The 27,656-nt window shown below is 42.1% G+C and overlaps 1 protein-coding gene across 2 annotated transcripts in view; it reads right to left on the bottom strand.

Moving 5' to 3' along the window:
* Nucleotides 1-236: 236 nt before the first annotated feature.
* Nucleotides 237-27,656, bottom strand: part of LOC115463390 (gastrula zinc finger protein XlCGF26.1-like) — a 92,865-nt gene continuing 65,445 nt past the window's right edge. The window contains exons 2-4 of one of the 2 annotated variants that reach the window (XM_030193851.1): nucleotides 21,514-21,640; nucleotides 8,680-8,799; nucleotides 238-2,298 (exon numbers count right to left, since the gene is read on the bottom strand). In XM_030193851.1, the coding sequence (XP_030049711.1) occupies nucleotides 572-2,298; nucleotides 8,680-8,799; nucleotides 21,514-21,640 (1,974 nt within the window). In that variant the 3' untranslated portion in view covers nucleotides 238-571. Of the gene's footprint in view, nucleotides 2,299-8,679; nucleotides 8,800-21,513; nucleotides 21,641-27,656 lie in introns of both variants that reach the window. The other variant, XM_030193860.1, reaches the window with a different exon arrangement.

Genomic DNA, 27,656 nt, shown 5'->3' with positions numbered 1-27,656 from the left:
ACTATGCCTTCTATCAATTTGGTTATTAGCAGTATGGATGCTATCGATCTGTAATTCGAGGTGTCTTCTGCTTTTTTGTTGGTGTCTTTTGGGATGGGAGTTAATAGGATATTTCCTCTGTCCTGTGGGAATGGGCCTTTTTTGAATAGATAATTAAGGTGGTCTGTGAGTTCTGTGATGTATTGATTGGGGGGGGGGGGGTTCACTATATAGTTGGGGCAGGTGTCTAGTTGGCAGTGGGTGGAGGAAAATTTTCTGAGTGCGTGAGCTATTATTTCGGTGCTTAGATGAATTAAGTTATTCCAAATATGGTCTGCTGGGTATTCCCTTGGGTTCGGATCTAGTTTGTTTACAAAAGTTTCTCGATTAATATTTCCCTGATGCAGATTCTTACGTAGATTGGTAATTTTTTCTTCACAGTATTTGACAAGTTTGTCTGCATGTGGGAGGTTTGCATTCGGTGTAGTTACCATTTCGGTGTTAAGAAAGTTGTTTATTAGTTTCTATCATTTCTTTGTGTCTTTCCAATCCCTGTCTATTTGTTCTCTGTAGAAGTTTCTTTTGGATTGTGTTATTTTCTATTTGTATTTTGTTTGAATGCTTTCAATCCCGCATGCATCATTTGGTGCCTTTTTAGGTGTGAAAGACGAGCGAAGCTTTTATTACACTCAGAACATGTAAAAGGTTTTTCTCCCGTATGAATCATTTGGTGCCTTTTTAGCAGTGAAAGACGAGCGAAGCTTTTATTACACTCAGCACATGTAAATGGTTTCTCTACCATATGCATCATTTGGTGACTTTTTAGGTTTGAAAGGTGAAAGAAGCTTTTATTACACTCAGCACATGTAAATGGTTTCTCTCCCACATGCATCATTTGGTGCCTTTTTAGGTGTGAAAGTTGAGAGTAGCTTTTATTACACTCAACACATGTAAATGGTTTTTCTCCTGTATGGATCATTTGGTGCCTTTTTAGCACTGAAAGACAAGGGAAGCTTTTATTACACTCGGGACATATAAATGGTTTCTCTCCCATATGCATCATTTGGTGACTTTTTAGGTTTGAAAGCTGAAAGAAGCTTTTATTACACTCAGCACATGTAAATGGTTTCTCTCCCGCATGCCTCATTTGGTGCCGTCTTAGCGTTGAACGCCAACTGAAGCTTTTATTACACTCATTACATGCAAATGGTTTCTCTCCTGTATGGATCATTTGGTGATTCTTTAGCAGTGAAAGCTGAGAGAAGCTTTTATTACACTCAGTACATGCAAATGGTTTCTCTCCCATATGGATCATTTGGTGATTCTTTAGAGTCAGAAGGCGAGAGAAGCTTTTATTACACTCAGCACATGTAAATGGTTTCTCTCCTGCATGCATCATTTGGTGCCGTTTTAGCGTTGTAAGCCAACTGAAGCTTTTATTACACTCAATGCATGCAAATGGTTTCTCTCCCGTATGGATCATTTGGTGATTCTTTAGAGTCAAAGGGCGAGCGAAGCTTTTATTACACTCAACACATGTAAATGGTTTCTCTCCTGTATGCATTATTTGGTGCCGTTTTAAAAATGAAAGCCGAGTGAAGCTTTTATTACACTCAGAACATACAAATGATTTCTCTCCGGTATGGATCATTTGGTGACTTTTCAGCCCTGAGATCCGGCTGAAGCTTTTATTACACTCTGTACATATAAATGCATTCTCTCCACCATGGTTCACTCGGTGTTGTTTTAGTGCTGAAAGCTCAGTAAAGTTTTTCTTAGTACATATAAACTGTTTCTCTTCAGTTTGGGTCTTTCGAGCTGAAACCATAGCGAAGCTTCTATTAGACTCCATCCGTGGAACTAGTTTCTCTCTTTTGACTTGTGAGTGACTGCTGTTCTGTAATCGGAGCTTTGAAAACCAGGGGAAGTTCTTTGGACCATGAGGAGATATAAAATCAATAGACCTGTTAGATGAAGTACATGCAAATTCTTGCTGGCCTTTTTTTCTCTCTTCTCCCTTCTCAAGGTAAGAAGCCCTGTGATCACTATTAGTACTTTGGAAGGGTCTCTCTGTCTGGTACCCATTGATGTTAGAGCGCTCCCTGTAACTTCTCTCACACTTCGTGACTCCATCCAGCGAGTACCCTGCAGTGTCTCTTTTCTCTTCTGATTCCTGGTGATCCTTCTTGGCATTTTTCCTCTTAGGACCCTGGAAAATATTCTCATAGACATTTTCTGATTGTCTTTGGATTTGTTCTATTTTTACAGAATCTTTATGTTGATTCTTTTCTCTCTTTCTTTCTTGTCGGAGTAGCTGATCTAGAGGATAGAAACAAAAGACATTATTCATGCGGTAGAAGACAGGAGCGGTTTCTAAAATGTTACATGTGTACAATAAGAGAAGGGACAGGTTCTAGGTGTGGCTTTAGAAGTGATATGTTCTTATTTGCAAATGGTTGGATCGTCTCCACCCAGCGCAAGTTTGTAGGAGGATGAGATATAAGAGGCATGAGGAATGGTCTGAATGAGAAGGGGATAATCTGTGTTCTCAGGGAGTTTCTTTGACAGTAATGAAGTAACAACCCCAGCTCCACACTCCTACGGCAACAGGGCCATTACAGGGCAATTCTGGCGTCACCCTATCCTACAGAGATATGATGGCAATGTTTATAGTCAACCTATTAAATGTGTCTGAAAATGATTAAAGAAGAGCGGTTTCTAAAAAATGAAATCAAGGGCCTGAGATTCAACGGCACATATCCAGGCACATGACTCAGTGAGCAGCAGTTATACCCAGAGTTTCAGCAGTATTCACCCAGATAGTGCCACTGAAAATCTGGAGACAGCGTCTTAGCATGATCTAGATAAAGGGGAGTAAAAGACAAAAAGAATTATTATTAATTTAAATTTTGTCTTAACTAGAGCGACTGGTGGTGGGAGGCGGAGATAGTGCTGGGCAGACTTATATGGTCTGTGCCAGAGCTGGTGGTTGGGAGGCGGGGATAGTGCTGGCCAGACTTATACGGTCTGTGCCCTGAAGAGGACAGGTACAAATAAAAAGTGGCACGTGAGTTTATCTTGTTGGGCAGACTGGATGGACTGTGCAGGTCTTTTTCTGCCGTCATCTACTATGTTACTATGTGATAATCAATGAAGCTAGACCCACTTTAGGTGATCTTTTTCTGGGCTCCTAGGCAACAGCCTATCAACATCCTGACAGGAATATTGTCCTAGGCCTTGTTATTCTACTTGTGATATGTCTGCTTATTGGGTGCACAATATGGACCCAGCTGTCACCCCAATTTCCAAGAGGTGGAGTGATGCAGAATGAAACTAACCTGCTTCTTTACTGGAAATTAAGGATCCTTCAAGACCTCTGGAAAACCTAGGTATCCGAAGTCTTCATTTAATCCTTTTACCTTTGGTCTCACATATTTTGTCTTTTTTCTTATCTGACATGCCCTTATTTACACAGTTGTAGAATTCAATCCCTCTAGCACAGATTTCTAAAACAGTTTTACTAAGGGGCCTTCACCTTCCTTTTCAGTTAGGAACTGGGAGTGAGAAGCATTCCTTTTCTGTGTACGTGTATATATGCTGACTGGTCACCCTGTCCAGGCAGAGCAAGAATATAACAGGGCTTAATTTGTGCCAGAATTGAGAAGAACGGTGTTCTAGTACTTCTTTGGCCTCAGGAAGGGATGTCACAATCTCTGACCCCCCCCCCCCCCCACCCCCCGTCCAGCTTCTCAAATTTGTGATGGCATCCCTCTATCCCTCTTACCCTCCCCCCAGCCACCTGTATACCTTTTCAAAGCAGTCTTCTGTTTTAGAGGTTGTCAGCAACAATTCACAATGAGCGGCTCGTGCTGACATCAGAGCCTTTTGTATGATGCAACTTCCTCTTTCTGTAGAAGCGGGAAGTGTCAAACAGAAGGCTCTGATATCAGCACAAGCAGCGCGCTGTGAATCACTGCTCGCTGCCGCCAACCTTTAAAACAGAAGACAGGTGACGGGTTAAAGGGAGGGATGCCATTGTAAATTGCAGAAGGGGCAAAGGGCAGAGAAGCTGGACTGCGGGCGGGGGGGGGGGGGGAAGAAAAAGAAAACCTGGACCATTGGTGGGTGGGTGAGAGAAGAAGAAAAGCTGGATAGGGAGGAGAAGACATAATGGAGAGAAGGGGAGGGAAGAGAGTGGGATTCTAGAGGGAAACAGAGGGGAGATACTGACAATTGGGGGAGAGGAAAAGAAGATTGAGTGGAGACAGAGAGAGGGGGAAGATGCTGACTATGAGAGGAAGGAGAGGGAGAAAAGAAGTTTCATTGTAGGCCAGAAAGGGGAGAAGCTGAACTACTGGGGTAGGGAATAAAGAGGGCACAGGGAGAGAACAGGCTATAAATGATGGGTGAGGGAGGATAGGGAAGATGTTTGGTTACAACAGTTGTGGACAGAGTAAAGATGGGCTCTAAAGGTGGGGGTAGAGAGAAGGAGAAAGATGAGATACTAAAGCGACAAAGGTGGAGGAAAGGGAAAAGCTGAACATGGTGAAACCATGTGGGAGGTGTTTGTCAAGGAGATGAGCGAGAGGAGGGTGGTGAGGGTAATAATGTGGTAATGGTGAGGTGACAGAAGGGAATAGAAGACTGGGGCAGGAGTGAGATCAGAAACTGGAGAGCTAGGGAAGGAGAGGAGGAGATGAAAAGATGACAGGTATGTGAAAAGAAAATGAAGAGAGTAAAATTTGAGTCGACAGAAAGACAGAAAAGAAAGGGAGCAAAGAGCTAAAAGGGAAAGATGGATGTGAGGGAATAGAAGAAGACAGAAGGAGAGAGAAGAAAGGACAAAGACAGCCACTGGAGAAAGTTGGAAGAAGACAGGAAAGCAGAAGAGAAACTCACTGGGACCAACATGCCTGGAAAAATAAAATGCTCAGGTGGGAAAAAAGTGTTTCTTTCTGAATTTATGAACTGGAACATGTTAGTTTTGGGATATGTGAACTACAAAGGTGTCTTGAGGGTCCTCTAAAAGAATTATTTATTGTTACATCAATAGTATTTTAACTTCGCCTAGCACACTAGTCTTTCTGGTTCACAGTTTTTTGCAGTCTAGTAGATGGGAATTTTGGTTTTAAAATATCATACTGATAGTTTGGGGAAATATGCATCACTGATATCTTTGTATTCTGCTCAGTACAAGAGTAAATTAAATTGTTTTTATTTTTCCAGGGTTGAGTTCTGAGTTTGCCAGGCACAATACAAATAACCCCTCCCTTGACATAATGAAGGAACTTGCTGTGTTTTGCCTGTGACTGAGGTGTGATATGCTGTCTACATGTAGTTTGTAGAGAGATCTTTAGAAATCCCACTTGTTCTGCTTGACCAGTAGTAGGTGTATTGGTGTTCTAAGGCCCAGTGTAACATTTGTAATGTTTCCTATTCAAAAGTACGGTTCTTGCTGTTTGAATCTAAGGAATCAATGCTATTGTTTTATGTCCAGTTTACTACGTGTATGTTGAGTTGGAATTTATTCAGGTTTTGTATTTCACAATGTAATTTGTGGTGGAGAGATTTATGTTGCTGTTGCTCAGATGACAAGAGAATCAGAAATTTTTTCTGGCTACAGAGCATGTTTACATTAAACTCACAAGAACTGCTATACTGTGTCAGACCAAAGGTCTGTGGAAATTTCTGCTCTCCTCTGCTCCCACCCAGCTACTCCTTCATGCCATCCAGCTGCCAGATTTTCAGAGAACAACACTATGGTATCAAATGTGTAATACAAAACGCTGATTAGTCCAAGATTTTGTTGATAATGTTGCAAAATTTGTACTACTGTGGGTGATATTTCTAAATATAATTTGAAAATTCAGATATTTAATTTAAAATATATTATGTACATACTAGCTTCCTTTTTATCTGAAATATTTTGTGTGTAAGAGTACAGTGACTTCTGGCCCTGCCCCTAGTTCCACTTCCTTTCTGCCTAAAATTAGGCCCCAAGTATAACTAACTCTGCACTTGTACTTTGTTTCTTTTTGCTCTGCTATTCCATCTCTGGTCACTGTGGGGATTTAGCTACAAGTCTCTGCAGTCCAGACCCTTCATACCCCCTCCCTGTCCAAGGGAGGTAAGAGACTGCTATGAGTATCTTCTACCTGTAACCAGAAGCTGTGTAGCTGTTTACTCTGCTGGCATCATATTAAAGGTATTGAGGCAGGATGTGGGATACAGCCTCTGTTCTCCCTTACCCAGAACAGGTAGAACTTCTGAAAATGCTGTAGTGTTGACAGTGAGTTTCAGTCTCCCTCTCAACATTTTAAAATCTCTCTGCAGATGGATAAGTGATGCACTTAGGGAGTAGAAATCCAAGGGAGGCGTATGTGTTAGGTGGGGAGAGCCTGATAGACACGGACGGGGAGAGGGATCTTGGGGTGATAGTATCTGAGGACCTGAAGGCGATGAAACAGTGTGACAAGGCGGTGGCCGTAGCGAGAAGGTTGCTAGGCTGTATAGAGAGAGGTGTGACCAGCAGAAGAAAGGAGGTTTTAATGCCCCTGTATAAGACGTTGGTGAGGCCCCACCTGGAGTATTGTGTTCAGTTTTGGAGGCCGTACCTTGCGAAGGATGTTAAAAAAATGGAAGCGGTACAAAGAAAAGCTACGAGGATGGTATGGGAGTTGCGTTCCAAGACGTATGAAGAGAGACTTGCTGACCTGAACATGTATACTCTGGAGGAAAGGAGGAACAGGGGTGATATGATACAGACGTTCAAATATTTGAAAGGTATTAATCCGCAAACGAATCTTTTCCGGAGATGGGAAGGCGGTAGAACGAGAGGACGTGAAATGAGATTGAAGGGGGGGCAGACTCAGGAAAGATGTCAGGAAGTATTTCTTCACGAAGAGGGTGGTGAACGCTTGGAATGCCCTCCTGCGGGTGGACATGAAAACGGTAACGGAATTCAAACATGCGTGGGATAGGCATAAAGGAATCCTGTGCAGAAGGAATGGATCCACAGAAGCTTAGCTGAAATTGGGTGGCAGGGGGAAGAGGGGTTGGTGGTTGAGAGGCTAGGATAGGGGAGGGCAGACTTATACGGGGTCTGTGCCAGAGCCGGTGATGGGAGGCGGGACTGGTGGTTGGGAGGCGGGAAATACTGCTGGACAGACTTATACGGTCTGTGCCCTGAAAAAGACAGGTACAAATCAAGGTAAGGTATACACATATGAGTTTATCGTGGGCAGACTAGATGGACCGTGCAGGTCTTTTTCTGCTGTCATCTACTATGTTACTATAAGAACATTCATTTAGAATACTTACTTTATTCTCTGAGTTCACCAATAATTTGATCTGTATTCTTGCTAGTCGAGAATCCTGGGAGACATTTAACCCTTTTTTTGTCCATTTAACTGAGTTTCCAAGTTAATGCCTCTAGTAACGGAATCGCCAATGAGTAACAATTGTCTGTTCTGTAGAGATCTGACATTGCCTGAGGATTTTTTGGTACATGGGGGTGGGGAATTCTCAGTGGGTGGTTTAATGCTCCTGCCTAACTGCTATAGTATTCTATAAACTGTCCACATAAGGGACTAGGTACGCCACTAAACTACCCAATCCTCTCCCAGGTCAATACCCCACTGCAGTTGCCCGCTATGGATGTTGCACACTCGGGCTGAAGAAAAGCTTGTGGTCGAGCCACATATGGATGTCTTGAGCGCAAGGATTCTATTTCAAGTATAATACTGTGGAATGCAGCAAGTTAATTAAATGCAAATTTTATACTTAGAAAACCTGAAGGAAATGATAGACCTCCTTCTACAAAGAAGTAGTTTGTTGGAGAGCTGTTATTTTTCTTTTATTGGATACCTTTCTTGTACAATTGTGCTTTGTTAACATTGTACTTCTAAAATCAAAAATAAAAAGAGAGGGTTATGTAGTTTGAATATGGATGAAGATCTTGAATTGGAAACTGATGAATGATGCTTATTTGTGCAAAAAAGTATGTTTAATTGCAAAGAAATGTATCTTGATATAATGGATACAATCCAAACAGTGATGTTATCGGAGAACTAAATCCATACGTTGCGACGTATGGAACGTTGACAGTTCAGAGAAAGGGAGAGAAGAAAATAGCTGGTTTCATGAAAATTTGGATTCTGTTTTTGAATTCCCTAACTTCTTGAACGAGAAGTATATTGATAAATACTTTAACGGCTGGAGCTGTCGGTGACTCTTATTTGAGAACATGATTCCAGGGACTGTTTCTTTTTAAATAAAGACCTTTGATGGATGGAACAAAACCAGCTGTATTGATTTCAAGTGGAGGGGGGAGGATTTTATGGAAAATAACAGAAAGTGTTAGTTGAAATATACACCTTACCTGGTATTCCTGAAATGTTTGTAAGATTATTGAGACGTTTAATAAATATGATATTCAATACAGATTGGAAGGTGAGGATGTTTGATGCAGAGAAAGTTGGGAAGGGGCAGCATGAAATGTCATGTTCATTATCATGTTGAACAGAAAACTATTAGTGACTCATGGTAATGTTCACTCTGTGTGACTTAATAAAAATATTTTCACATAAAATGGATCGTTGCCCCCATCTAAGGACCTGAGTAACTTGTGCCTGCTCGATAAAGACAAGCCACAATTCATCTCAGCAGTTTCACCCCAGTCCATCTTCTTACTGCACTCACCTGAGCATCTGCTTGTCCCAGCTTCTCTTTCCTCTGATCCTGGCTCTTCCCTGACGTACGGCTCTTCCCCTCGTTCAATGTGGGATATAATGTCAGGGATGACAGTCGGAGAGCCTGTTCCTGGGGTTAAGAAAACTGCATTAGGTTTCCCAAAATCATTTACCCCCAGATTCCATAAATGGTGTGTAAACTTCCACGTGCAAAACTGTGCGCTATCCTGAGATGCTTGCGCAATTAAACTGGCCAATGAGCCGATCAGCACCAATAACAGTGTGGTAACACTTAATGGCGTTAATTGGCAACAATTAGGATTTGCAAGTGTATTTTGCTCAGCATTATTCTATAAAGATCCGCATGCAAATCTTATTGCGCAACGCAAAAGGCAGCAGGGCCATGGGAAGGGCATGGGTGGGTCACGTGAACTGTATCACTGAACATCAGGGATCCGTAACTAAATTACGTGCCAAGATTTACACCAGGTTTCCGTTGGCGTAAGTCCCTGCGCCCAAAATTTGGCTTGGAAATCAGCTCTAAGCACTTTTCTGTAAATGATGCCCAATTTGGTGCCATTTTTTGAACGCCATTTAGTGAATCTCGTCCTTAGTGTCCGACTCCTTCAAATTGAAGACTTAGATAGATTTCAAGCATAAAAATTTCACTAACTTTAACAAAAATACAGAAACCCTCAGAGGAACTGTTTTGGACCCTGCAAATCTCAGTAAAGTTTCAAAAACCTTAAACTCATCTTTATAGCCCAGTTCCCACTTTAAATAGTGCAAAACATCATCATCCTCATTTCAATTTGTGTGAGCTTCCTTATCCCATATTCAACACACAGGTCTCCTTCATCACATCCAGAACAATTCTACACTAGTCCTTAGTGGGGAGCATGACCTGGTGCAGGAGGCAATGGTGCTGGGACCACTTGATAACAGTGATCATAAGATGATCAGATTTGATATAAACTCTGGATAAGTAAACCCAAGACAATACGTTAAGTCTCCTTTTTGAAAGTTAAAGGCTATGATAAAATGAGAAGAACTGTCAACAACAAAAAAACTTAGAGGAGCAGCTGCAAAGGTAAAAAATTCACATCAGGCGTAAATGCAGTTCACTAATGAGAACCAAAAAAGGAGAAACCCCTATGGAGTGTCCAAACCACAAGAGAAGTAAGGGATGATGCAATGAGCTCCAGCCAGAGGATAAATGCCAAGATAGTCTTTATTGAGTAAAGCACCAAAATGGGACACATTTATCCTCGAGCTGGAAGTCATTGCATCACCTCCTATTTCTTCTACTGTGCTGTTCAAAAACACCATCCTGGTGGGATCCTTCATCCGCACCGGACTCTGACGGAGAAGGTCCGGTGACAAAGGAAGGCGAAGAGGAGTATCCGTCAACAACCGGATCAAGTCCGCATACCACAGCCGACGAGGCCAATCCGGAGCCACAAGAATCACCAACCCTTGGTGACCACTGATTCTACGCAGCACTCGGCCGATCAGAGGCCAAGGAGGAAACAAGTAGAGCAGGCATGCCTATGGCCACGGCTGAAGAAGCGTGTCAATACCTTTGGAGCCAACCTCCCTGCGTGTGCTGAAGAATCTCGCTACCTTGGCATTCTGGCGCGATGCCATGAGGTCGACCTCCAGCAAGCCCCAGCAACAACAAATCTGTCAAAACACGCTGCTCGACAGCTCCTATTCCGCTGAATCGAGCAGCTGCCAACTGAGGAAATCCGTTTGAACTTTGTCTTGACCTGCAATATGGACCGCCGACAGAAGTCAAACGTGATTCTCCGCCAAACCAGAATTCTGCTTGTCTTGGCTTGCAGAGCTCAACTCCGAGTTCTGCCTTGCCAATTGATGTAGGCTACTACTGTCGTGTTGTCCGAGAACACTCTCACTGGAGATCCTGGCAGAAGGCACCGAAATGCCAGCAGGGCATTCAATACTGCTCTCAACTCCAACCGACTGAAAGGCCAGGTGGCTTCCTCCGTCGACCAATGCCCGAGTAACATGAGAGAGACAATGAGCCCCCCCCCCCATCCGTACAGACTGGCGTCCGTCACCACCACCACCACACACTGCAGGGACGCCAAATGGGGAAAGGAGCCACCAGGTCATACTGCCTCGAGCCCGCTGTAACCAAGGGAGCCTCCCTCCAGTAATCCTGAGACATGAGAGACCAGCGGCTCAAAAGGGCCAGCTTTAACAGTCGCATGTGCGCTCTGGCCCAAGGTACCACTTCGAGCATGGCTGCCATTGACCCTAGCATTTAAACATAGTCCCACACTCGGGAACTCGGTAGTCGCAGGAGAGACTCCTCACCTGAGCAACTAACTTGAGCCTCCTGCCCTATGGCAGGAACACCAACCCTTGGGCTGTATCGAATCGTACCCCCTGGTATTCCAGCATCTGGGATGGGTGAAGATGACTCGGAGAAGTTGATTACCCAACCAAGGGATTGAAAAACCTCCACTACCCGCTGAGTTGCCAGGAGGCTTTCCGATTCTGACGACACCAGAATGAGCCAGTCGTCCAGATAGGGATGAACTCGATTCCCCTGTTTGCGCAGATAAGCTGCAACCACTACCATCACCTTGGAAAAGGTGCGCGGCGCCGTGGCCAGCCCAAAGGGCAACGTTTGAAATTGAAAATGCTGGCCCAACACTGCGAATTGCAAGAATCTCTGATGAGGAGGCCAAATCGGAATGTGCAGATAAGCCTCCTTGAGGTCCAATGCTGTTAGAAACTCCTGATGTTGTACTGCCGCGCTCACCGCCCTTAGAGTTTCCATGTGGAAATGGCGAACCCTGAGAAACTGGTTCACCTTCCGGAGGTCGAGAATGGGTCTGAAGGAACCTCCTTTCTTTGGAACCACGAAAAATATGGAATAGCAACCTGTGCGAGTTTCTGGAGACGGCACTTGCACAACGGCTCCGATGTCCAGAAGATCTCTTAAAGCAGCCAACACTGCTGCTCGCTTGACAGAAGTAGCACACTGGGACTCCAAGAATGAATCTCCGACCTGTGTAGCAAACTATTTTGCAACCTTCCCTTATTACCTCGAGAACCCACTGATCTGAGGTGATCCTGGCCCACACTTGGAAATAATAGGTCAGCCGACCTCCCTATTTTGAACTCCAAAGAGTGGACCGGCACCCCATCATTGGGCAAGGCGAGCGGCTGCTCCTTGTCGGGAAGCCGTCCCTGAACCTCGTTTGTCGCCACGAAAGGAAGATCACTGCTGAAATCGAGGACATTGAAAGGACGAAGAAAGTCTACTTGGTCGATAGCGTCTAGCCTCTCGAAACCGAGGTCTCGTGGTGCCGGCCCGAGGCGAAGCGTTGGGCCTGTCTTCCGGCAGCCGCTGAGACTTGGAATCTCCCAAGTCCTTGACGATCTTCTCCAAATCTTCTCAGAACAAAAGTTTACCCCGAAAGGGCAATTTGGTAATGCGTTGCTTAGACGCCATATCTGTAGCCTGATGTCAAAGCCATAGCAATCTCCGAGAAGTGACTGCCAAGGCCATGAGCTTTGCCGAAGTACGCACCAAATCATACAACGCGTCCACTAGGTACGCCAGAGCCAGTTCCATGTTGGAGATGGCCACCAAAGGACCGGAAGCTGTCCTGTTCCTGATCAGCAGTCAGTTGAAGCCAATCCAGAGAAGCTCGAGCCACATAAGAGCTGCAAATGGAAGCTTTAAGGGCCAGAGCTGAGACTTCAAAGGCACGCTGCAGCGTGGCTTCCAGACGGCGATCCTGCATATATTTTAATGCAACCCCTCCCCCTTCAACAGGAAGGGTAGTTTTCTTAGTGACCACCATCACCAAAGAATCAATGCAGGGAAGTTCAAACCTCCACCTGCCTTACACTGGGTAAAGACGGCCCATAGCCTTGGCCACCCTTAGGGGTGTGTCCAGCTCCGACCACTGCGCCAAGATCATCTCCTGAATGGCCTCATGAACCGGAAAGGCTTTAGAAGGCCTCCCCGTGTTTCCCATGCGCACATTTACCACCGCAGCAGCTTGAGCCTCAGGCTCCTCAATGTGCAAAGCTTCTAATGCAGAAGAAATAAGAGAGGTCAGCTCTTCCCTATGAAAAATATGGACCGTAGAAGGATCATCAGGCTCCTCTGCTATGAGTTCCCCCTCTTCCAAATCCTCTGTGCCTGTGGTCCTAAACGAATCCCTGGATCACCCAGGCAGAGAAGGACCGAGAGACATCGGTCCAACTGAAACTCCATCGGACCCAGAATCCAGGTGCCTGCACTTGTGAGCCTGAGTCAGAGAGGTCGGCACCAGATCCGTCCACCACCTGCTGGAGATAGAGATATACTAGAGAGATAAGGGGCTGGCCAGCTAGTATGCCTCCCTTCAATTTAGTTCTCTATCTCCACCTGCTGGTAGATGGCTAAACCCCACTGGTTCCTGGATTCATCTGCTGCAGACGCTATGGAATGCCAATTTTTAAAAAGAGTTCCAGAGGTGATCAGGGAAATTATAGACCAGTGAGCCTGACATTAGTGCCGGGCAAAATGGGAGAGACTATTATAAAGAACAAAATTACAGAGCATGTACATAAGCATGGATTAATGAGACAAAGCCAAAACAGATTTAGTGAAGGGAAATCTTGCATCACCAATCTACTACATTTCTTTGAAGGGATGAATAAACATGTGAATAAAGGTGAGCCGGTTGATACTATGTATCTGGATTTTCAAAAGGCGTTTGACAAAGTACCTCATGAAAGACTCCTGAGGAAATCATGGGATAGGAGGTAACGTCCTATTGTAGTTTAAAAACTGGTTAAACAAAAAGCACGGTTTGGTGAATTGCTTTGTAGTTGTGTGACATTTTGTTGGAGGTATATAGATTGTTAATATGGTGATTGCATTGTATTCGTCATTTTCTGCATTTCTCACCAATAAAACATTTGCAGAAGATATAAAGTGGGGGGGGGGGGGTGGTATTGCAATTATCATAATGTTCAGTTGTAGTTGATGTTGAATGGATGGACACTTGTTCACACTGTTGTATGCCAAAAGGGAATGGGAGTAGGGACAAGACATAAATTTGATGGCAATATCTACTAATGGGCTCTAACTGAGAAGATACAGGGCGGTTAAATGTATGTATCGGCGTTTTCTGCAACTGTGTAAGGAGAATTGTCATCGATAAAAATGTTGAACTCTACAAAGTTACTACTTCAAGTTGACTACAAATTTTCTTGATGTACATTGAGTTTGAATTTATGTTAATGTTATAGAATGCACTAAATCTCTGCTGTCATAATATTGTTGTATTTGCACATAAACAAGGAAGCATTTGGGTGGGAGGGGGGAAGGGGGGAAGAGATGTAATTGTAACACAAAAGTTTGATGACTGTTAGTAATGTAATACCACTGTCATGTATGCTTTATAACTGGAGATACGGCGGATTGATGGATCTGTCTGTAATAACTTGTCATCAATAAAAATTGTTGAAACATAAAAACATAAACTGGTTAAAAGAGGAGATTCCAAGATGGCCGCACGCATCTAGCTGAGTTACAGACCTCGTTTCCTGCTGAGTGAAATGCCGAAAAGAAGGGGCAAAGCAGCGGTCTGGGCTTCCCCAACACCGGCCCCAGTACCTGTAGGTCCAATTGACTGTTTTTTGAGGACTCCAGGGCATGATAGATCGGTCGGGAGCGGCTCCGTAGGGAGCACAGGTATTATGGAGGATACTTCAGCGTCCCCAGGACTAGATGTCACTCTGAGCCCATACATGAGAGCTTTGCCTCCGCAGCCGACATGGACGAGCACCCCCTCCGAAGGATCGGGCAAGCAGACTCCAAAAGCTGCGTCTGTGTTGGACTCGAGTGAAGCTCAGAACAAACAGCTCGAAGGGGATTTATGTGGATGATTAATGCCTCTGGAAGAAAGCTCTCCGACGGTATCGACTGCAGGTCAACGAGGTACAGAAATTGAGAAGGAAATAGATCTTTCAAATTTGCCTCCCTGGATTCTAGAGAAACTGTCAAAGGTAACTTTAGATAACTTGTGGGATTTGGTGGCTCAAATGGCACAGCATTTATTGAAACAAACAAATGCATTAACTCAAAAAGTTAATGAAATTGAAAGTAAAGTGGAGAAAAACAAAAGTGACATTAAAATATGCTTTGAAAAGATTGATATGGTCGAGGTAAAGACTAAAAATTTTGGAAATATTCAAACAATTATGTTGAAAGATATATCAAACTTAAAGAGCAAGGTGGAAGTATATGAAAATCATATGAGAAGATACAATTTAAGATTCCTAAATTTTCCGAGAGTAAAGATGATTAGTCCGATAGAAATGTTTAAAACGCTACCTTAAAGAAGTTTTAAAGATTCCAGAAACTAACTTATCACCCTTTACTCAAGTTTACTATCTGCCTCAGAAACAACGTGATCCACCACCACAACAAGAAATATCCTTAGATGTTACAAATTTCCTCGAAACATCCGATACAGAACAAGCCACTGCGGCAACTTTGGCAACCGTAATGACTCTTTTGCCAGATAAACAATGGTTGCTCAGAATGTTCTTTAAATATAAGGACAAATTGTTTTGGGGACTTAAGATATCAGTATTTCCAGATGTCTCGAAGGATACACAAAAGAAACGTAAACAATTTTTGATTTTGAAACCAGAAGTTTTAAGGTTGGGAGGCACATTTTTTCTTAGATTTCCTTGTAAGTGCATTGTAACTTACAATGCACAAAAGTATGTTTTCATGGATCCATCTCATTTAACAACATTTGTAGCCTCTAGAAGAACATAATGGAGCTTAATAATATTATGTATACCTATTCTCTCCTAGATGCTGAATTCTTAAATTTATACATTTTTTTCTTTTCTTTCTATTTTCCTCCAATGTAATGGATATCTCCTCATTTAATGTGGAGTGTTGAAACAAGTGAAATAATTATTTTCTTCATATTTGTTTCTTTAAGCAAATTAGCAATGTTTAACACTTTCTATTCAAGTGTAATTCCTTGAAATACTTTGTAAATGTCATAAATAAAATAATAATAATTTAAAAAAAAACTGGTTAAAAGATAGAAAACAGAGATTAGGGTTAAACGGTCAGCATTCTCAATGGAAAGGAGTAGATAGTGGGATTCCCCAGGGGTCTGTACTGAGACTTCTGTTTTTTTTTAACATATTTATAAATGATATAGAGATGGGAACAAAAAAGGTAATTGAATTTGCTGATGCCTCAAAGTCAAAGTTCTTAAATGGCAAGAGGATTGTGAAAAATTGCAAGAGGACCTTACAAGACTGGGATACTAGACATACAAATGGCAGACATAAGTACTGCCATACTGGGAAAGACCAAAGGTCCATCAAACCCAGTATCCTGTTTCCAACAGTGGCCAATCCAGGTCACAAATAGCTGGCAAGATCCCAAAAAAGTACAAAACATTCTATACTGCTAATCCCAGAAATAGTGGATTTTCCCCAAGTCCATTTAATAATGGTCTATGGGCGTTTCCTTTAGGAAGCCGTCCAAACCTTTTTTAAACTCCACTCAAAAAAGAAATAGCGGAATTAGAAAAGTCATAGAGAAGGGCGACAAAAATGATAGAGGGGATGGGACAACTTCCCTATGAGAAAAGGCTAAAGCAGCAAAGGCTTTTCATCTTGAAGAACAGAAGGCTGAGGGGAGACATGAAAGAGGTCTATAAAATCCTGAGAGATGTGGAACGGGTACATATGAATCGCTTGTTTACTCTTTCCAAGCATACTAGGACTAGGAGGCATGCAATGAAGTTACAAAGTTGTAAATTTAAAACAAATCAGAGAAAATATTTCTTCACTCGGGGATCCTTTTACTAATCTGCATTAAAAGGGGGCCTGCGCTAGAGCCAGTGCGTGCATTTGACGTATGCTGAGGCCCCCTTTTACAGGCTGTCCTTTTGTCAACAAGAAATGGCCTTGCGCTGGGGGACAGAACTACTGCTTGCCGCGTGCCAACCCTTTAGTAAAAGGGCCCCTTAATGTATAATTAAACTCTAGATTTCATTGTCAGAGAATGTGGTAAAATCAGTTAGCTTAGCAAGGTTTAAAAAAGGTTTGCATAATTTCCTAAAAGAAAAAAGCTCATAAGCCATTATTAAGATGGACTTGGGAAAATTCACTGCTTATTTCTAGGATAAGCAGCCTAAAATCTGGTTTACTGTTGTGAGATCTTGCCAGGTGCTTGTGACCTGGATTAGCCACTGTTAAGCAGGATACTGGGCTTGATGGACATTTGGTCTGTCCCAGTATGGCAACGCTTATGCTCTTATGTTATCTTCTAACCACAGAAAGGTGATATATCAAACCCCTTCACCTTTCCAAGATTCAGTGGAGAAAGGCAATGAAAAAGTAGGGGGGACTTAATAAGGCTGTATTAGAATATTATAATGGCCTCTGTATCGCTCCATGGTGTGACCTCAGCTCGAGTACTGCATTCAGTTCTGGTCGCCTTATCTCAAAAAAGATACAGAGGAATTAGAAAAGGTTGAAAGAAGAGAGAACAAAACGGTAAAGGGGATGGAACTCCTCCCATATGAGAAAAGGCTAGAGAGGTTAGGGCTCTTCAGTTTGGAAAAGAGACGGTTGAGGGGGGGATATGATTGAGATCTACAAGCAATGAGTGGTGTAGAACGGGTAGAAGTAAATTGATTTTCAATCTTTCAAAGTACAAAAACCAGGAGACACTCAATGAAGTTACATGTAAATACTTTTAAAACAAACAGAAATTTTTTTCACTCAAAGAATAGTTAAGCTCTGGAACTCACTGCCAGAGGATGTGGTAACTGCGGTTAATGTATCTGGGTTTAAAAAAAGGTTTGGAAAAGTTCCTGGAGGAAAAGTCCATAGTCTGTTATCGAGATAGACATGGGGGAATCCACTGCTTGCCCAGAATTAGTAGCATGGGATGGCGCTACTAATTGGGTTTCTGCCAGGTACTTGTGACCTGGATTGGTTAATGCTGGAAGCAGGATACTGGGCTAGATGGACCATTGGTCTGACCCAGTATGGCTAGTCTTATGTTCTGACTTAAGACCTCTGCAAATGAGACTAAGAAATTATTTGGGGTAGTTGTTGAGGAGGGGGAAAGGGTGAACGAAGTGAGGTGTCCCTTGGAGGAAGAGGTTCTGGTAGATTTCGTTGTAGCACACCACTCGGCCACAAGAAGAGGTAGAGGAAGCAAAATTTACTGAAGACACGATGTGGCTTGAATGTCAGTGAAATACCTGCATTGGAGATCTGCACAAAAGATATTCAGTGATAAAGAATTGAATTTCACTGCTTCCCCTGACAAAGGCATTTTGCCAAAACACGGGTTGTGCCAGGTTTTCAATACATTTTGCTTCCTGTACCCCTTTCTTGTGAATGACTACGCTTTCTTTGGCGTGCTCTTTGTGCTGTATTGTCATCTCCCTCTATTTTGTTGCTTAATTCATAAGAACACAAGAAGTGCTATATTAGGTCAGACCAAAGGTCCATCGTGATCCAGAACAGCATCCTGTTTCCTGCCAAGACTATGTCATTGACGTTTAAAATTTTACTCTTGAGGTTGTTAGTATATACGTGTGACAAAATTATATTCCACCAAGGCCCCTGTTTTCCCGGGATGGTTTACTACCTGTTTCATTGGTGTTTGTGGTGAAATACGATATTACAGCTTAAACGCATGCAGCCCCATTTTAGGGCACATTTACATGAAGAGGAGCGTTCAAGACAAAACCTGAAGAATTCCCATACTATTTTATAGGAGGTTCTGCCAAACACAGAGCCTCCTGATAAGCAGGTGCTGGACCAAAGTCCCTCCATGTACAGAGGGAGCAGTGACTTTATAAAGCAGAATGTGGGGGAAACAAACATACATCCCCCCTTTCTAAAATTGCTGTTCCCTCTGGAAAGGGCCCCACACACGCATCTCCCTCCCACCATGTACACCTCCTGACCAGCATCAATGCAGCTCATGCACACCCTCCGAGCAATATCAAATTCCCCCTTCCCCCCACACACACCCCCCACATGGCAGCAGCCGCACTGGTTCACACCCCCCCCCCCTGGTAGATCTCCTCCAATTCAAGAATCTACAGAGAAATCCTCCTATATGTTATCAACCCCACCCCCCAAGATAAAATCCCCCAAATATCCACCCGTCAGACCTCTCCCTTTCCCGATAGACTCCTTGGGCTTACCCGGCAGAAGTGATGTCTACTCACTCCCTCCTTGATTCGATTTCTCAAAATGGCTGCCAAGGTATTACTGTTAGGTGTCAGATGTCCATATATGGGCATTTTCCTGAAGAGCATTTTGCCCATATATGGACATCAGCATTCTAGGGCCACCCTATTATTAGATAGTGAACACGGACATAGTTGTATTTTTACATTACAAGGGAGCCTATAAACCGCTTGACCCAAAGAGATCACCATCTAAAGAGACTAAGGAATTACAAAGAAATAACTGCAGTTCTGATATTAAACAGATAACAAAACATACTTTTTGAATAGAAAAGTTTATAACAATTTCCTAAATATCAAACTGTGTTGCCAGTTGGATTGAAGAAGGCAAAGAGGTCCACACCGAAGCAGCCTGATAGAAAAAAGACAATTTAAGCAACTTACATGATCTTGTCTTTCACAGAGCAGGAAAACAAAGTAACAGATGTTGTCTGGTATCATAAGTCGCATTAAACTGTTCCCAGATCCTATCAACTGGTACAGCAGATCTTTTTGTGTCGCAAAAATCACTAACATTAACGTCCAACTGACTTCTAATCAAGAAGCCTTAGGAGCCACTGAATTAGTAGTAGAAATTAAAAAGTTTACATCAATAAGGGAATTCACAATATTAAAAAGTTCTTTAGGACCTAAAGTGTTTGATCCTATTCATTTGGAATGATACTCTGTTTTACTCAAGATTGTCATTTATAAGCTCCAATCGAGGTCCACCATCTCCATTTCCTTTCCAGCTTTCTACCTTCTCTTTTTAAAAGCAATACATCGTCAGTAAATCATTTATCAGACTATCCTAACCTTCTGGGTCAAAAGGGGCAATTTTGTCAATTCCAGTCTTTAACCAATTCATTATACAAAATTGAACAAGGAGATAACTTTCATTGACCTTAGAGTCCAGAACTGAAGCGGGTCAACTCTTCACTAGAAAAATATGCAGCTTTTACTTTCCAATTTGGCTTGGACCTTCCTCTCCAAGTATTATCAAAATCAAACAAATAATAATCTGAACAAGGGACCTGTAAGGATAGGTCATGTGATCCTTGATTAGAAAATGCAATGATATCCAACTGATGGCCCTTTTCATGTGATTTGCGAACCCTCAGCCACACAAACCCCAGTGATCCCAAAAAAATCTTTAAAAAATAATTTGTTTTAGAATCTAAGCCATTATCAAACTACAGTCATAATCTATTATATTCCTTGTTATAAAAATAATAAAAACTCTTTATCACTACTCCATTTTGCTGGAGGACAATAAACTAAAAAGCAGCATAAAAAGCCCACTAATGAATCATCTGAAATTTCACACGCTATAATTTTCAATGATGGAGAACCTAAAGACTCTAAAACGTTAATTGTAAAAACAACTATGTATGACTGCAATCTTGCCACCCCATTTATTACCTCCAGGGAGATGAGCAATTTTGTAGGCTGAGGGACAAATATCATCCAATCTAGGTTCACCGATAGATGCTGTTCAGGTTTCAACTGTAAACACAAAGCCTGATTGACTCTCTACCAATAAGACCTTGAGAATACTAGTTTTGCTAACAACAGATCGTGAATGAATGTAAAAATCAGGTATTTGAAAAAGAAACAGATTCCTGATTAGTACATGCAAGTTTTACCAAATTACATCTACATTGGGTTCCGGTTCTCTGAATCCTATAACCTCTCTCTGAAATACCTCTAGGAATTTCTCTGTTCATTGAATATGAACAATTAATCAAATTATTTATTTATGACATTTATATCCCACAGAATTCCCACCCAAGGGCAAATTATCCCTTATTGGCACAGTTCTAAGATTCTTTACCTCATACATCTATTAACAGAGATATAAACAGGAATATACGGTATACCATTCAATCTAATTCAGTATAACATAATCCAGTTCATCTTAAACATACTACAATTAATAAACTCAACATAAATAATCGCTTAACTCTTACCTCACCTTGCTATATAATAAAAACTTCTCAAAAAGCAAAAAGTCACACACAAAATTATGCAAAGTTGCGATTGAAGGGAGTGCAAAAGGGGGCATGAGCTGCACGCCCCTTTGGTGTGATGCCTCAGGAGCAGGCGCCCTTATCTGTGAGTCATATCGATGTCATCCAGCTGTGACGCAGATTCGAGTGTCTGCTCCTCCCACCGTTCCTGTTCTTACAAAGAACTAGGGAATGTCTTGAGGGTGGAAAGATGGCTGCTCCGGACGGAATAGTCAGGTAGGTAATGGCTCAAAGTCATTATCACTGTTTACATAGTTTTAACATACTTGATGGGTTTAACAGGAGATATACACTGGAGGTTCTGTTTTTAATCTATGATTAATAGGTGCCAATTTGTGAAGGGAGACTGTCAATTGCTGGCTATTTGATCACTGTGATCAACTGATGTGATCATTTTGAGTGCAACAGCACTTCTACATAATTCTATTTTTGAGAATTATTGTATTTCATTTTCTGTGTGATTTTTTTTTGCTCTTTCTCCGTTTACGTTTTGGCTTTATAATGATGCCCAAACACTGATAATAGAAATGTAAAGTTATTCCTTACCCAGTGAGATCAGAGTTTGATAATTCTCCTTCATCACCTCCCTGTAAAGCTCCTTCTGCTGTTCATCTAAATACTCCCACTCCTCCTGGGAGAAAGAGACAGCGATGTCCTCAAATGTGACCCGCTTCTGAAATACAAAGCAGAAACACACTCGGCATCAAGAAGGCATACCATAACGATCCAACCTAAGCACCCGAATCATGCAACACAACGAAACTTGCTACCAAACCAGGACACTTAATTTCTCCTCTTAACCACTTAATTCACTCTGTAACTCATGTACTTTAAAACAATTACCACTCTGTATTTCTCATACCGGAATTGGCGTTCGCCACCACGGTACTATGTAAGCCACATTGAGCCTGCAAATAGGTGGGAAAATGTGGAATACAAATGCAACAAATAAATAAACCTTCTGCATCTCATCCATCAGGATCTCCCAATGCCGGTGCTCAAAGGGGCAGGAAAAAGTCAGCTAGGTGCATATGAATTTAGAATCTGTGGAACTGAGAATGTTAAACTTATGTTTTTAACAGAAATGCAAGAAATTGTCTTAAGTGAGCTACTGACAAAATGCTGGCTTAGCTGACCTAGAAAAAGGCCAGTAAGTAGAACTGTACCGAAGACCTCTTAGCTATATTGACAAAGAGAGGCCTTCACATAAGAGAGGTTGAAAGAAGGTCTGAAACTGACCAATGTATGTGATAGATATCATCTTTTGGGACGGTGAAGCATATTCTGTTGAAAAACAGGTAATAAATGTTTGTCTATTATTAAAGGTAATTGAGAAATGCTATGTATTAGGTTTTCCATTGACCCTTACACTTTAGACTTTTAGCATCCTTGCTTAGCTTAAATTCAGCCTTCTAAAAAAGTATATTATGCTGATTCCATGGAATTCTGTATAGATGAATCAATTACTTCATATGTGTTTAAGGAAGGAAAGAGTCTTCTCGCCCTGTCTTTCCTCCTTGTTGCAATAAGATGTATATTATGCATCTCTAATAAAGACCTGGTTTGATTATTAACTGAGTTACCTGTGTCTTAAAATCTTTCTGATAAAACTGTTGACTCTATTATATCTCATTTAAAAATAAAATAAAATAAAACAAACCGTCCTTTCACTTGCAGAGGGTCTGTCCTCTAAAACTTTCTATCCTATTGCCTATAACTTACAATTGTTGTTGCATTGTGATTTCATAATTTTATGCTGGTAGTTTCTTAATTGAACTGTGCCAGTGATTTCATATTTTTATGGTGCAATTGTCATAAAGGTGCTCTCTAGAACTGTGTTTTGAACCTGTGCCAAATGACTTAATCCAATCAACTTGGTTACACAGAATTTGGTGACTCTGGTTCTGGTATCTGTCTTAAAGGTCTGTTTATTAGAATTGGGTTTTGAATCTTCAGTGCCAGAGACTTAATTCAATCAATTTGGTTACTTATCATCTAGTGACACATACCTTGGGAGGAGGGGCAATTTGTATACAGCTGTGTGGTCAAAGAAAAAAACAGAACTTAAGTTTACCTTGTGAGCTGTGAGCTACGCTGGGCAGTTTCAGACTTGGTTCAATTGTTAACTGAGGTTACCTGTGTCCTAGTTCCTACCACCCACCCCTAGGTGAACTCCCTTTATATAGGGCAATCAAGGCACAAGTATCTTCATTACACCGTAATTGGTCAATCTTATTCCTTGTTATCACCTATCATAGTTAACCTTTTCACATCAATATGTCCTTTATTCAGTGCAATACATGTTCTGCTTTAATCCTAAGGCAAAGTATCTGGAGTCTTAGAGCTTGTCCCATCTGTCTCTAATTATCAGCTTTGAAATATGAGATCAACAAACTCAAGAAAGAATTAGCTACAACTAAAAAAGCATCCGGGATTAATCAATTCCCTGCCAATTTACCACCACCACTGCCACACAGAATGAAACAACAGAGGAACAGATGGGTCACAGTAGGTTCTGGTAGACTAAGATCTGTGACACAGAAGCTCTCACCCTCCCAACCTTTGCCCATGTCTAAATCTTTTGCTGCGCTGCATCATTTTGATGCTGAAAAAAATAAGTATTGTGGTGGAACCAGAGGCTATGAACGCAGCATAACCCAAGAAACATTCCCCAAACAATGACAGACTGGTGAAAAGCAGAAAACTCTTACTGCTCGGAGACTCCATTATCAGAGGCATTAATTTGGGAACACAGTTCAAGGGTTCCAACTTAGTGAAATGCCTTCCAGGATCTTCAGCTACCATATGTACCAACCAAATACTGAAAGTGATCCGAGAAGAGAATAAGGCTTCAAGTACTGATGCTGTAATCCATTTGGGGACAAATGACCTGGCTAACAATAGCAAATTTACAGCACAGAGAGTGTTCCAGAAGCTTGAGGAGGGATTGAAATCTTTGGTTCGGACTGTGGCTTTTTCTGAAGTAATTCCCATGCGGGGGAAGGGAGAGGAAAGACTACGCAAAACAGTGGAGTTCAATAAGTGGCTTGAGTCTTGGTGTAAAGAAGAAGGTTTTAGATACATAGGAGCACGGGGTAATATGTGGAAAAAGAACAGGCTGTACTGTAATGATGGGCTACATCTTTCTGTGAAGGGAAAAAGGATCCTTGGGGAGAAATTCAGACATTATGTTTCTAGACATTTAAACTAGAAGGCAGGGTGACAAAAGGAAACAAGGGAATTCAGATAGTCACTCCCAGAATAAACTTGATGGCAGAGGGAAAGGTCATCTGAAATATAGAATGGAAAGCAATGAGCAGAAATGTTTGTAGTCTAGGTAAAAAGGTTCAAGACTTGCAAGCCCTAATGTTTGAAGAAAACTTGGTTATTATTGCTATTACAGAGACATGGTTCAATGATTCCCATGAATGGGATGTGACTATACCGGGCTATAATCTTTTTAGGAAAGATAGAGAGGGCCAAAGGGATGGAGTGGCGCTGTATGTGAGAGACAATATCAGAGCGGCTGAAATACGTGGGATGTGGGGAAAGGAAGAAGCTTCATGGATCAACCTGGAAAGAGAAGATGGAACCTGTATCCACACGGGGGTTATCTACAGACCTCCAACACAAACGGAGAAGCTAGACAAGGATTTGATAGAGGATATTTAAAAGATTGGTATGAAAGGGGAGGTGCTACTGTTGGGAGATTTCAACTTGTCTGATGTGGATTGCAACGTCCAGTCTGTGGAATCGGAAAGAAGTAGGGAGATTGTGGATGCCTGTCAAAGTACCTTGCTCAGACAAATGGTGACGGAACCCACGAGGGAAAGGTAAAATGGGGGGAATACCTGAAGAAAGAGCTGTTGGGAGTGGGAAGGCATAGGAGAAGTGTAACATCAGTGCTCAAAGCTGAAGGCTGCTATAAATATGGTGACTGATCTTTACGCACGGAAAGTAAAGAAAAACAGGAAGCCTATATGGTTCTCCAAACAAGTAGCTGAAAAAAATAAGAGTAAAAGAGCTTTGTTCAAGAAATACAAAAGAACGCAATGAAAGGATCATGGAAAAGATTATTGGATTAAACTCAAAGAAGAGCTATATCGGTTTTTGCTACAGTTGTATATATCTCCGCGCCGAGCCTTTAGGGCAAAAATTGCGGGAAATGAGGCTTGTTTGAAGTGTGGTAGTGGGATGGCTACTTTGGGGAATATGTTTTGGTTTTGTCCCCATGAAAGCCGATTCTGGAGGGGTCTGTTAGGGGTGGTGCAATCTTTGTGGGGTTGCTCTTTGGTCTGGGACCCACTGCATCTTTTTCACTGCTATTTGTTCACCTCGGACCCGCAGTGGGCTTTAAAGGCTTTATTGGGGTGGCAATATTTTTTGGGATCAACTCGATTTTGAAGTTGTGGCTTTCCCTTTCGGGCCCCTTTCTGCAAGTTTGGAGGACTCAAATGATCCAACAGGGTGGACAGATGTGGGGTCAAGCAATGGGACTAGGTTCCAGGGACTAGGTTCTGGGCTAGATGGGAACCATTGTGGGTTACTCTGCCTCCAAAAGGGAGAAGTTATATTCTGAATTGTTAATCCCAGTGAGTGTATTGGGGGGGGGGGGAGGAGGGAGGGGGGGGGGAAATTTGATATTATTATAAAAGGATGTTAAGGATTTGGTTTTTTGTACAAGCTATGTTCATTTCAGGTAGTTCTGGAAGTGCCGTTTGCTTGAACTATGTGTAAGTGAAGGCTTTGTCATAAACCTGTTGAAAGGCAAGACGGAGAGTTTTATGGTAGCACATCTCATAAAGGCCTGAAGTGGTAATTGACTGTGGACAGATAGGGGGGTTGGATGTGGGGTAGGGCGGGGGGGGGGGGGGGGGAGAAAATGTTAAAACTGTGATGGTGTTTGTACTGATTTTCTCTGGTTAATTTGGAGATTGATGTTTGTTAATTCTGTTCCATCAATAGGTTATCAATAGAAATCAAACAAAATAAAACATGGAAAAGAAATAAGATGATACCTTTTTTATTGGACATAACTTAATACATTTCTGATTAGCTTTCGAAGGTTGCCCTTCTTCATCAAATCAATAAAAATTGTTGATACGTAAACTCAAAGAAGCAACAAAGGGAAATACGGCTAGCGAAAGCGCAAGCAGAAGAAAAATGGCTAGATGTAAAGAGAGGTGACAAGACCTTTATCAGCTATATTGGAGAAAGGGGAAAAGATAGGAATGGAGAGTAGTTCCTCCTGATGAAGAAAACCACAAAATGCGGTCACGCATAGAGGAACGAAAGTGGAATTGAAGTTTGGTCATAAGGGATGACCTTATTAATGGTTTTCCATGCAAGTTTTCCTCATGCCGTGCAGCGGAGCCACATAAACAGCCCAATACAACATATAACCGAACACGGTATAATTGAGGACTGAGTATATATCAAGACTCATTATTTGGCTAAGATCGGGAATTTAACTGTCTAGAACAACTAGCATTTTGGCTTGGATTATGTGTTTTGGGACTATAGAAGATGATTTGACTGGCCAAAATGGTCCGTGTCAATGATTTGCAAGTGTTGGATTTAAATGCAAGTAAAGGACATTTCTCTATATTCCAAGGAATCTATTAGAGTTGGATACAATTTAATAGCAAGCAGTGTACTATATGTGGAAAGGAATATATGAAAGTGATTTGAGAAAGTGGCTGACGCTGTGAGTTGCATGGAAACTTGGGGTATGTGAATAATTTATGTACACAATTGGGTAACAATAAATGTATTAATGTCTGTCTGAAGTTTGTGGTAGTGTACTTTGTAATATAAAATTAGCATTGACTGTACTCTTATACTAAGCTATAGCCCCCTGTTGACAAGGATTTGTTTCAGTTAACATTTAATGCCAAGAAGTGCAGAGTGATGCATTTGGGGTGTAGAAACCCAAAAGAGAGAAACCGAATAGGAGGGGAGAGATCAGTAAGCTCGACTCAGGAGAGAGACCTTGGGATGTTGGTGTCGGAGGATTTGAAGGTGACGGCCATGGCCAGAAGGATTCTAGACTGCATAGAGAAGGGTATAACCAGCAGAAGAAAGGAGGTGTTGATGCCCCTCTACAAGTCGTTGGTGAGGCCCCACTTGGAGTATTATGTTCAGTTTTGGAGGCCGTATCTTGCTAAAGATGTAAAAAGACTGGAAGCGGTGCAAAGAAAAGCTACAAAAATGGTATGGGATTTGCGTTGCAAACCGTACGAGGAGAGACTTGCCGATCTGAACATGTATACCTTGGAGGAAAAGAGAAACAGGTGACATGATACAGACGTTCAAATATTTAAATCCACAAACAAACCGGAGACGGGAAGGTCGTAGAACTAGAGGAAATGAAGGGGGAGGAGGTTGAAGGGGGAGCAGACTCTGGAGTAATACCAGGAAGTATTTTTTTCACGGAAAGGATGGTAGATACGTGGAATGCCCTCCCGCGGGTGGTGATGGAGATGAAAACGGTAATGGAATTCAAACATACATAGGATAAACACAAAGGAATCCTGTTTAGAAGGAATGGATCTATAGAATCTTAGCGGAGACTGGGTGGCGATGCTGGCATTTGGAGAGTAAAAGCAGTGCAGGGTGGACTTGTACAATCTGTGTCCTGATCGTGACTGAATAGATACGGATGCACTGGATTGTAAATTTTAAGAGGC

The sequence above is a fragment of the Microcaecilia unicolor genome, chromosome 1 (genome assembly GCF_901765095.1).
Source record: "Microcaecilia unicolor chromosome 1, aMicUni1.1, whole genome shotgun sequence".
NCBI classification, from domain to species: Eukaryota; Metazoa; Chordata; class Amphibia; order Gymnophiona; family Siphonopidae; genus Microcaecilia; species Microcaecilia unicolor.
Note: the sequence above shows the minus strand (reverse complement) of the source record. Positions and strands in the feature narration are given on the sequence as shown.